Source organism: Homarus americanus, unplaced genomic scaffold (genome assembly GCF_018991925.1).
Source record: "Homarus americanus isolate GMGI-L3 unplaced genomic scaffold, GMGI_Hamer_2.0 scaffold50650, whole genome shotgun sequence".
In the NCBI taxonomy this organism is placed as follows: domain Eukaryota; kingdom Metazoa; phylum Arthropoda; class Malacostraca; order Decapoda; family Nephropidae; genus Homarus; species Homarus americanus.
Genome location: NW_024746514.1, coordinates 2,653 through 14,684, shown reverse-complemented (window position 1 = coordinate 14,684; position 12,032 = coordinate 2,653). Strand labels below are relative to the sequence as shown.

The 12,032-nt window shown below is 43.8% G+C and overlaps 1 protein-coding gene across 1 annotated transcript; it reads left to right on the top strand.

Annotated features, from left to right (window-relative positions):
- Window positions 1-7,942: 7,942 nt before the first annotated feature.
- Window positions 7,943-11,671, top strand: LOC121879265 (probable glutamate receptor). Its single transcript, XM_042385857.1, has 8 exons — window positions 7,943-8,074; window positions 8,156-8,264; window positions 9,098-9,226; window positions 9,454-9,619; window positions 9,980-10,218; window positions 10,587-10,771; window positions 10,998-11,234; window positions 11,452-11,671. The coding sequence occupies exons 1-8, from the start codon at window positions 7,943-7,945 to the stop codon at window positions 11,632-11,634; spliced, it is 1,380 nt and encodes a 459-aa protein (XP_042241791.1). The 3' UTR covers window positions 11,635-11,671.
- Window positions 11,672-12,032: the final 361 nt, after the last annotated feature.

The window sequence follows — 12,032 nt, the reverse complement described above, 5'->3', positions numbered from 1 at the left end:
GCCTTCCTCTGCGGTGTAGGATATTGTGTATATTGGGAGCGAGTCGGCTGGTGCCTTCTTCCATGTTTGTTGGCCGTGTGACATGGGAAGGGGAGCTAGTTGATTTGTAACACCCTTGAGCACCCGCGGGGGATACCCTTACACTTGACCCCCCTAATGTCGGGTCAAGTCTGGCTTTCCTTGCGATGTAAGCTGTGGTCTGACAACCCATCACTACACCTCCCGCCAAGACCAAAGCTTTCATGCTCAGAACACTGATGACACATTTTAAGTAGACAGTAACATCATGTGCAGTATCTAATATAGTCCCTGAGGCGATAATGCATCCTTACATTTTACAAATTATAACCCTAGAGATGTATGTTTTTCTACTGGCATAGTTTGATCTGACAAAGCTTACTATACCTCCCGCCAAGATTAATGCTTCTATGACAGGAGAAAAAAAATAAAATACATACACAGTAAGTGAACATAGAGTGATCTAAAGATCCTTCATATCTAGCATAGTGTCCGAGGCAAACTTGCAAATCACATTCTACAAACAAAAACAGGTGTTACATTGCCTAACCAGGCCGTGTCAAAATAATAATTCGTCCCCCTCAGTAGTATGTCTACAACATTGCATTTGGAAATACAAAACATTGATCAAATGAACTCATAGAAAAAGTGACTAATCTAAAAAAAAACATTCTTTGTAGTACATGTTAACAAAAATCAGAGAATGAAATACTTCAAAATACATTAAAAAAATGCTCCTACTTCACATGTTAGGGTGTTGTATCTTTTTATTGTACATCAACAACATCAACAACATCAGTACATTTGTTGGGTCCAGCATGGCTCAAGTCCTCCATCCAGCTGGTATCTGAAAATAAGGAATGCCGGCAGCACAACAGCGGTAGTCGATTGGTCCTTCTGATTATCCACTTTGTCATCGTCGACATTCTATGTCAGCACAGCGTGTCTTCTGTCTTCACATAGCACGTTTTTCTTTCTTCAATACCTCACCGTGTAGGTCGTGTCACCACATCTGACTTCTTCACACTTCCTCCTGGTTTCTATAATATTCCAGATGATTTTTCTGTTCACCTGCGCTTCCTCTACGTTTAGAGCATTTTCATATTCCAGATGAATTTACTGTTCATCTGCGTTTCTTTATACGTCTTCATTTTCATATTCCAGACGATTTTTCTGTTCATCTGCGTTTCTTTATACATCTTCGTTTTCCGTCATATTCCAGATGAATTTTTCTGCTCCATCTGTATTTCTTCTCTGCAACATCATCATTTTCAACATATTCCAGACGATTTTCTGTTCATCTGCCATCCGCCCCCTCCGGCCGGGATAAAAGCCGGTCCACTGCTTGGGCTGTCGTCTCCTTAGATGACTGTAAGGCAGGTTCCGCGGACCAGGGCTCGCCCTCCATATGTGAGTGTCGGCGAGACCAAAGACCGTCCTGTCTTACACCTTCCACAGTGGTGAATCCCTCCCTAGCTGGGCTCACCAGGGTTCCTTGTGTGGTGCTACATTCCACACTCCTTAACTTCCTAAAGTAGAAAAATATAAAATCTTCTTAATCCTAGACCAGGGAGGACTTGAAAGAAGTGGGGTGGTGTGTGGCGGGTGTGGTGCTGCATTCATCACGCTGCATTCCTCACGCTGCTACTTCTCTTCTTATATGTGCTGTGGTCGGATTCCGGCTAGCCATGGGGCGGTACTGTGTGTGACATTTGACAGAAACAATCCGAAAGGGATGATGGATTAGTTGGAAGTGTATCCGTAAAGAAAAACAAATATTTACTTTATACGTTACGTCAATGTTTGGCAACTATAGTTTCCGTCACGACAATATTCTCATTAGGCTGGGTCGGGGAGTGAAGCTCTGCTCACTACATTGAATATTATTTATCACTACGCGTCAAAGAGTACATTACAAATCATACTAGCATAAAAACACACTGAGTGAAGCTCTGTAATTATCGCAATATTAAGTAACACTAACCACCGATTTCGAAGCATAACTCACAGGACAAAACATATGGGGATTGGTGGTCACACTGGACGGTGCGAGGCGGGTGGAGGCGGGGCGGGTGAGGCGGAGCGGGTGAGGCAGGGCGGGTGAGGCGGGGCGGGTGAGGCGTAGTTAAGTGTAGTGGGGAGGAGCCGAGGCGTGGTTGATCGGGCCAGGCCGGGGCTTTGCGGGGCGGGGTACGGAACGGCGGGGCACGGAACGGCAGGGCGGGGCAGGGATGGGAGGAAGGGTAAGGAGGGTGAGGTGAGGATTAGGACAGGGAGGAGGATGTAGGTTAAAAGACATGTTAAGTTATAACAGTTAGTATAGACACAGCTTCTATCACTAAAACACAATGGGTACATTTAACACTGACCAACAGTTAAAATGCACCTGGGATACTGAAAACTTTACAGAACGCGGGGGACACTGAGAAATTATATTAAGTACTGAACATATTCTGGGAGTGTTTTGCTAGTAACAATTCGCGTATACCACAACGAGAGACATTGACTTGAGCTGTAAAGATGACACACTAGGACACTTTTCACGCTACGACTCTACGACACAGGAATTACTTATTACACAATTGTAGACAATACTTAGACTGAATCAAATGAAGGATGAGACGAGCCAGGTGTTATGGCTAACCGAGGGAAGGCGTGAGTTACGTTAAGTTCGCTGCCACCATTGTAATGAGACATAATGAGACAAGAACACAAGAAGAAGATTACATATATATAGGTAGAATATTTAGTAAGAGAGTATAAAAGAGAGGAAGATTTTGGTAGCGTGGCCGTGATAGTTATTTACACTTATCGTATCTTATATGTCAATACACATCTATTACGTCTTAAGGGCGACTTCTCAAACACCGCTTCGTTACAACTCTTTATTAATTACGACAATGACATGGACACATTAATAACACCTTCTATTGAAGTTACTAGGACATTATATTTACGTTACTAGGACATCATATTACGTTACTAGACACTCTGATTCTCGGACACGAACATGAAATGAATACACTTCCCACGTAAGTAACTCATCCCATGGAAAGCTCTGACAAAAACTCACGTGACCTAGGGGAGGCCTAGCAGGTGGTCCTGGGTTGTCTCTATGGGAGACTGCTTAGCTGGGCGCCGGAGGGAAGTCTCGGTCCTGACCGGAGGCGACTGCCCCGGTCCTCTCTGACTCCTCTCGAGCGGGCCTGGTGGTGTAGTAGCTGGCCCTTCCTCCTTACAAGACACACTCTCTCTCTCTGTCTCTCTCTCTGGTGGGAGGGAGGACTAGGACGTCCTATATATTGGGAGGCGAGCCGTCAGGTTGAGCTGATCGGGGGGGCGGCGAAGGATCTCCTTACATTTGCCCTCGCTAATGTAGGGTCAGGTCTGGACTTTTTCAGAGACTCTCAGTTGTATCTTCTGGGAAAGTCATCAGATGGGGCCGTGACATGAGAGGTGAGACTGGCTGATTTATAACCCTTGGTCAGCCGTGAGAGTTACCCTACACTTCACCTCCCTAATGTCGGGTCAAGCCTGGACTTCTTCAGCAATGTAGGTTATTGTATATTGGGAGAGAGTCGGCTGGTGCCTTCTTACATGTTTGTTGTGGTGCCGTGTCACATGGGAGGGGAGCCTGGCTGATTTATAACCCTTGGTCAACCGTGAGAGTTACCCTACACTTGACCCCCCTAATGTCGGGTCAAGACTGGCCTTCCTCTGCGGTGTAGGATATTGTGTATATTGGGAGCGAGTCGGCTGGTGCCTTCTTACATGTTTGTTGGCCGTGTGACATGGGAAGGGGAGCTAGTTGATTTGTAACACCCTTGAGCACCCACGGGGGATACCCTTACACTTGACCCCCCTAATGTCGGGTCAAGTCTGGCTTTCCTTGCGATGTAAGCTGTGGTCTGACAACCCATCACTACAGTAAAGGAGGAACACTACTCCTGCTGCAGTGAACTAGGAGGGAAGTATTTGTGGCATTTCACTCCAGAGAAAGATGACATCAGGAAACCAGCTGAGATAGTGGCAGATAACATTGTGAACTGGCTCAGAGAGAGGAACGTAGACCAGACCCTGCAGGCCATTGGAGGGGACAGCACCAACACGAACACAGGGTGGCAAGGGGGGTCATACAGTGGATAGAGCGGAAGATTGGGAGGAAGCTGGTCTGGATTGTTTGTGACCTCCACACCAACGAGTTGCCACTCAGACATCTGATCCAGGAGCTGGATGGCAAGACTCTTTCAAACAACAGATGGTCTGGTCCTCTTGGCAAGATGCTGGACTCTGCCACTGAGTTAGAAATAAATCCGAGCTTTGAAAAAATCACAGTTGGTCCTCCACTCGTTGAGCTTGCACATACTGTCATTGACGACCTGAGTACTGACCAGTACTATGGTTACATGATTTGCAGTGCCATCAAAACTGGGGTCATGCCTGATAGACTTGCTTATCTGCAGATAGGTCCAGTCTCACATTCTAGGTGGCTCACAAAGGCTCTCAGGTTCTGCAGAATTTGGGTCGCTCATCATAAACTGAAAGGGAACCAGCTTCACAACCTGAGACTTATTGTCCAATTCATCGTGAGTGTCTACTTGCCAAATTGGTTCAACACCAAGGTCAAGTCATCATTCTCCGAAGGTCCGAGGCATGTTCTCTTCCAGCTTGAGCTCCTGAGGAGTCAGCCAAGGAAGGTTGTTCAGATTGTGGAGCAGACTGTGAGGAGATCTTCCTGGTATGCTCATCCCGAGGCAGTTCTGCAGACAATGCTCTGCAGTAAGGATGAGGAGGAGAGAAGAGTGGCAGTCAAAAAGATCTTGGATATGAGACTTATGAGAGGATCTGGGCATGACGAATCAGTTGGTGACGATTCCTTCAGGGTCAGGAAGACTCCTGAAGTCAATCTAGGTGCCAAGACCCTCACTGATCTCATAGATCTGGATTACATCCAGGCTGGCAGTGAGCCCCCTCTTACCTGCAGCCTCTCACCAATGTTCAAGTCAGAGCTTTCCTGGACAACCCCATGCATGTCCCTGCCTGGCCCTCGCACACCCAGAGTATAGAGCGTTGTGTACAGCAAGTGAGCGAGGCCAGCAGTCACGTGTACAGCCAGGAGAGGAGGGAAGGCTACATCCGAGCTCAGGTGGTCAGCAGGGAGGTGATGAGTAGAAACAGAAGCAAGAAAGACATGTTCTCTATGGTGTGCAGCAACACCGGGTCGTAGTAGTAAAACCGGTTTTGTATTTGATGATTTTGTTTTCTAAAGGAATATTAAATTTAATAAATGTGTCAAGATCATTCGTTTCACTATTCTGGATCATTTTCATCCTAATAAATTAACCTGATACATTTACTTTACTTTAAATAAGCTATTTAGTGGTGTTGGTAAAAGGGTGGGAATACTGAATTTTCATAAGATTTCAAGTTAAAATTTACCTAGCAAAAAATGAAAACTTTTCAAATCTGAAGATATCACATGATTCTGCACATAGAACTACATCATTAATACCATGGGCCGATTTTTCAAACTCCAAAAAAAAAAATTCGCCTCCGTATTACACACCCTACTACTAGATGGCCGCCATCAGATCGCTGGTAGATTACAGTGCTCCAGCACTCATTGGACTGAGAGAAGACCAGATAGCTAAGGTAGAAGTTATCCAAAATAATGCTTTCAGGAACATGCTTGGAGCACCCACGTGGACCAGAATTTGCAATTTGTAAATGGAAACTGAACTACCACCCCTGGCAGTACGAGTAGATCAGATAAGCCCACAGCTGCCAAAACGCGAATGAGCGCATCCCTCCACCTCGACAATAGAGTGTGAAGGGCCACCTGGTCGTACGAGGCAAGCGAGGTCATCCAACACTTGCAAGCAGAAACACTCGTCAAGAACAACCAAGACATACGAGACAATGGTTACGTAGCTCTTCCACCATGGAGCCCTCCACCAGCCACATTTAAAATTACCTAACTAGGTGATAGCAAAGCCATCCTCCAGAAGGAGGACCTCAAAATAATAACCCTGGAAGCCATAGCCACCGAGACACCGGCTGATGCAGCATCATACTTCACAGACGGCTCGGTGGATCCAAAACATCATACAACCGGAGCGGCCTTCTACACCCAAGGTCAGACCCTCCGATGGAGACTTTCTAATGACTGCTCCACCCTACAAACAGAGTTGGTAGCAATCTCAAAGGCCCTACAACACGCTGCAACACAACACAACAATTCCATCATAATTTACACGTACTCGAAAACGGCCATGCAGGCGCTGCAACACAGCCAACCAAGAGACAACGTCCACATCATAACCTTGATCCTCGCACAGCTACAGGACTTCCAAAAACAAAATAGCCCAGTCGTCTTACACTGGATTCCTAGTCATGTAGGGATCGGGGGAAACGACGTGGCAGACGAAGCAGCCAAGGCTGCCACACGTTCTAGAAGCGTACACATTCAAGTTCCAGCAAGCGTGCAACAGATCAAGAATCACCTCAGAAAGACTACCAAGCTCCACATCCAAAAGAGCTTCCTTCACGCATTCAACGCTGGTTCCCAATCAGCCAAATGGTACCTGGCGGCTACAAAAGGGGAACCACCTTTCGCAGACAAGAAAACACCAAGACAAACCCAAGTTAGCCTTCATCGACTACGACTAGGGTACAAGTGCTCCAGGCAGACGATCGGAAATGTCGTCAGGGAATGCACCTACTGTCAGGAGCCAGCGGCCAACCCACTAGAACACTATCTCCTCGACTGCGAAGTCACACAAAGTCTCCGAAACAGAATTCAAAACTTCCAAAAAGAACACACAACACTAGCGGCCACTCTAACCCGAAAGGCCAAAACAAACCACATTCACCACCTTCTCCGGGTCATCACACGATACCCACCACCCAGATAGCTTAGGAAGTATCCTCCCCCAGCAAGTGCAGACCCCAGTTCGGGGGGCGCGCCACTCCGAAACTGACTACGTCCAAGAGTGGGGGTTGGTGGTAAGCGTTCACTGACCGAGGGTCCGCTCACACTTGCAACCTGCAGTATCCTTTCATACCTGCAGGTAGGACAACCTCCAATCCCAAATCCGGTCTGGCTGCTCCAGGAGCTCCAGCCGGAACCACCAAACGGGCCGCCCACAGGCAAAGGCCCGTGTCGGACTCTGATCCGACAATCTCAACAACAACACAACAACAACACTGCCCTCCGGGCGGCTCTTTCGGTAGGCCACGGTAGGACGCCACCCTCCGGGAGGCTCCACATTGTCTCATTGTAGTGCATTAAGGTGTCTTCTTTGAGCCTGACTTTGTACTCGTCAGAAGGCATGTTTTCCAGGGCATTTTTAAATGACTGTATATACTTGTTGCGCTCCTGCAGCATTTCTTGGATAGATAGGACAATGTCATGTCTGACACCTTGAATGTTGCCACACCTGATAGTAGTCTGCTTTTCATGATCTTCCATGAAGTAGATTCAGAGAGCAAAGGCTATCTTAACATTTGTAACAATTCTCAGATTGTATGAAATATTACCATCTGCCATGAAAAACTCTGGTGCGTGTTTTCAGCGGTTAGTAAATGAAGTACTGTGTGGTATTGAAGCTTGCTCTGTATTTATATATGTATATTATATGTTGTATTTTAAGGAGTAGAAGAATAATTTGTTACTTATCAAAACAGTGTTTAGCAATTTAGATAAAGCTATCCTTGCTGAAAATTTGATGAAGAATTATTTTGTAAAAGGTCAAGTTAAATATTTAAGTTATGTGATAGGTCAAGGAAAGATGAAACTAATGGATACCAAGGATGAGAGTATTGTAAAGTTTCCTAATCCCGAGAGTAGAAAGGAGTTGTTAAGATTTCAGTGGATGACCGGGTATATAGGAAATTATGCAAAAAAAAAAAATCGCACTGTGGCATGGCCTTTGCCCAGACTGTTGTCCATTGTGAGAATGCTTTAACTAAAATTGAGAAAACCTTGATTAATGCCCCAGTTTTTTTAACTCCAAATTATGAAAAACCATTTAAGTTATATGTTGATGCAAGTGAAGTTGGAGTGTGGGCGGTGTAAGAGAGGCAGGGTATTGATCAACCATTATGGTATTTTTCAAAGACATTTTTCTCATACCAGAAGAAGTATGGTACCACTGAGAAGGAAACTCTAGCTTTGATTTTGAGTCCGAACAATTTGGATGTTTATTTGTGGGACTCTGGAACCCCAGATCTAGTGTTTACAGATCGTAATCCTTCAGTATTTTTGCAAAAACTAAAGAATACATATCAGCATCTTACATGCTGGAGTTTAATGTTACAAGATTATAATTTAGTTGTTCAGCATAATAACGGGTAAAGAAAATAATGCAGCAGACATTTTGCCTCGCATTCCACTCAGATATGAGTCAACCTGGGGGATAACTTATGCCTCTTTTGGGAGGGGAATGTTACATATGCCTGTGTATTTTCATTGTATTAAGATGAATGTTTTTATATTCATTTTGTATCAGTCACCATTGTGAGTGTGGTTTTCAATTAAGTAAATACTAAAGCTGTATTTGCTTTCTAGTAATTAGTTTATTTTATGGATTGTATATAAGTGATATTGTTTCTATATAACTTCTTATGTTTTGTAATCGTATAATAATATATACTTACATAGAGAAGCTTTAAATTCTGAACAATCTAATTGTAAAGATGTATTTCTTTTGGCTCTGCCCTCTCTCTTCATCATGGGTACCATAGAATAGATGTAAGATCAGGAAAATGACTTTAATCTTATTCCAACCAGCGTTCATATTGTGTTTTGGCGTTTGTTTACCCATTAGTATTATGAGTGAAGATTTGGTAGGATTTATGTGGATAAATTACTAAATTACACGGGTCAGAGGACCGTGAAGTATTATTGTCTGTTCTCTTGTGTTACTGTAAACACAATTTTTTTTAGAGTAAGTTTGATTAATAGGTCATAGGAATTGAGGCACCTCTGAGAAAAGAGTTATTCAGTAATGGCCAAAATAATATATATGTGTGTGTGTGTGTGTGTATGTGTGTGTATGTGTGTTTATTCTCTACACAGCATCAGTGAGTGAGCGTGTGTGGGTGTACCGGCGGTGTCTGTACTGCAACAACGGGGAGGCGGACGTCCAACTTATCCACCAGTATAATATTACCTCAGCTCCTCAGCCTTATGACAACCTCTTCACAGGTGAGGTATCGTAAATATTCCGCACCTATATTGTGGGATATTTTTCATGTTTTTTTTTATAAAGTCATGTATTAATTATAACACAGGGAGAATATGAACCATATTCCACTCCGGAAACTGCGTATATTAATACATTAAATAGACATTATTTTGATTTATAATTACACAAATTATTTTCCATATTCTTTGTAAATACATCGATTCTTACAAGTACTTTACGTCACCAGAACAAGTGAAAACCTTGAGGGGTCGAAAACTGAGGATCGTGTCAGTGCCTTACTTCCCTTATATGGACTTTGAACGTCGCACCGAGGAGCCCGGCGGCATCATCAACCCAAAGGACTCTATAGATACTCGTTTGATTTATGCCTTTGCGTCAGCACTTAATTTTACGTAAGTGTTTTCGTTTTTTCTTACCATTAAATCTCTTTCTGTGAATAAATTATTATTTATCTTTTATGGAATGTGAAAACATTATCTAATAAAATATTTAAATTAATGTAACAAGGACGAGCTGAGGAATAAGACTGCCTGGAGTTATCGCGGTTTTTGACATACACATGTGCACTCCAAGGGTGTCTTCAAATTATTGTTGTCAACCTTATAAATTTATAGGATATGTTATTTCATACAATAATAATTATAAAATATTTTTTGATGATGAGCTGTAGAGGTAATCAGTAAACACAAAACAGGGGCCTCGGTGCACTCTACGAAGCAATAAATACATGTTCGTCTCTATCTCTTCAACAGTTTCGAGATACGCGAGGAACCTGAACGAACATGGGGCTTGGAGATAAATGGCAGTTTTACCGGGATGATAGGTCAGCTTCAACGTGAGGAGACCGACTTCTGTACCATAGCGGGTCCATCGCCACAGCGCTTGAAAGTTGTGGAGTATTTAAGGGGGTATCCTTCAGATCTGATGACTGTAACGTCTTTGAAGCCCTCGCTGCTACCACAACACCTGTCGCTTATTAGACCATTTGAAGGTATGATCGTTTTGAAGAGCCACTTGGTCCCGCCTTTGAAAATCACTCTTCGGGGATCTAAAATATGCACAAAACAGCACAGCATAGACATACTACAAACGTCTTCTTCACACACACAGATTCCAGAAACAGTAATATACCAAGTTTGTGCCCCTTATATAACCACCTAATAAAGGTTACATAGATGAGAGCAATTCTTAGTAACCATGTGAATGTGATGTTATATTATCCAAATGTAAAATACAATTTCATAATTTTCTACCAGAGTGATTATATTACGATTTTCTTTGTGTCTTTGAATGGTTGTTCGGTGTCGATTGCATTATAAGCATCAAAGAGTTTCGGGACTCATCTACACCATCCAACAGGAGAACTTTGGTTAGCGCTTATGGTGAGCGTGGTGGCGTGGGGTGGGCTTATGTGGATACTGCAGAGGATATGGCGGTGGTTCGCAGGCGGTCGTCGTGTAGATTTCAGCACCACACTCTTGTATGGCTGGGGCGCTCTTCTGGAGCAGCCTCCCCCAGTTCTGTCTGTCAGTAATTCAGGAAGGGTAAGACACATATGAGGTTCTACTGATTCCTTATGTTTCCTGAAGTTAATACATTTTGATAAGCCCTTAATCTTGTTTGAGCTAGTAGCGTAGTGTACCAAGCGTTACGTACATTAATGGTGACTATGTGATTAGTAATTTAAAGTTATACTGAGCTCGTGAGTGTTGGGGTAATGGTGCTTGTCTGGCAATAATCATCTTGCCACAATCGTCATATTATTTACAGCTATTGGTGGGTTGGTGGCTGGTGTTCTGCCTGGTCATCACCACGGGCTTCCGCTCATCACTGGTCGCGCACATGACAGTCCAGGGGAAGACGCTGCCTATTGAGACCTTCGAGGACATGGTGAAACAAGACAACTGGAAGTGGTGTACTGAGCCCTGGCTACTTAAAGGCGTGCCGTTTGATTATTTTTCCAAACACACCGACCCTGTAGTGCAGAAGCTGTACAAGCATATGGAGGTTTGTTCAGACACATTTATTACATATTAACCAACTTGAGTTTCGATAGAGATGATTTACATCAAAAAGACTTTGTGCAAAAACCTTAGCCACACATTCAAGCATACGCCAGCATGCAGCAAAGTCCATTTTTATATTGGTAAGTTTAAAGAGGGAAATTCGTAATGGAGTTATGGAGTTAATCATTGTTAAGAGCTCTTAATGCCATGGACCACAGGTGCTTGTGGCAGACGAAGCCCTGGAGAGGGTACTGGAGGGCGGCTTCACACTAGTGGACTTTGAGAATTATGTTAACATTATCGTGGCCTCTCGCTATACCGACGCCCGTGGCCACAACCCTTTCTACGTCAGTAAGAAAGGCGTCTCCATTATGGCTGCCTTTGGATGGGGCATGAGGTAGGTATCTGGTTCCTTTCTTCTCCTTTTGTGTTTTCTTTCTTTTGTCTTGTCATCTATTTCCTTATTTCCTCTTCTTCTTCCACTTTATGCTGTAGAATTACAAAGAAAGAAATAAGGACAGATAATCGTTTCCAGAGGATTTCATGAGGTTCCACATATTTCCGAGTGTTCTAAGAGTTTCCAAATTTTTCGAAAGGCGACAGATGTTACCTTTGTAAGGTTTGCAAACGTTTCCAAGAGAACCAAAACCCAAACCTAATTTCCTCTTAGCATCATTGGCCAAAGGAAGGCTATAGGTAGAAGGATAAATCGTGGCGAAATTCACCTCCGGGACTATTATAGGGTATTGGCGAGTAGGGTTAAAACCGAGATAAGGAAAGCAAAGAGGAATAATGAGGT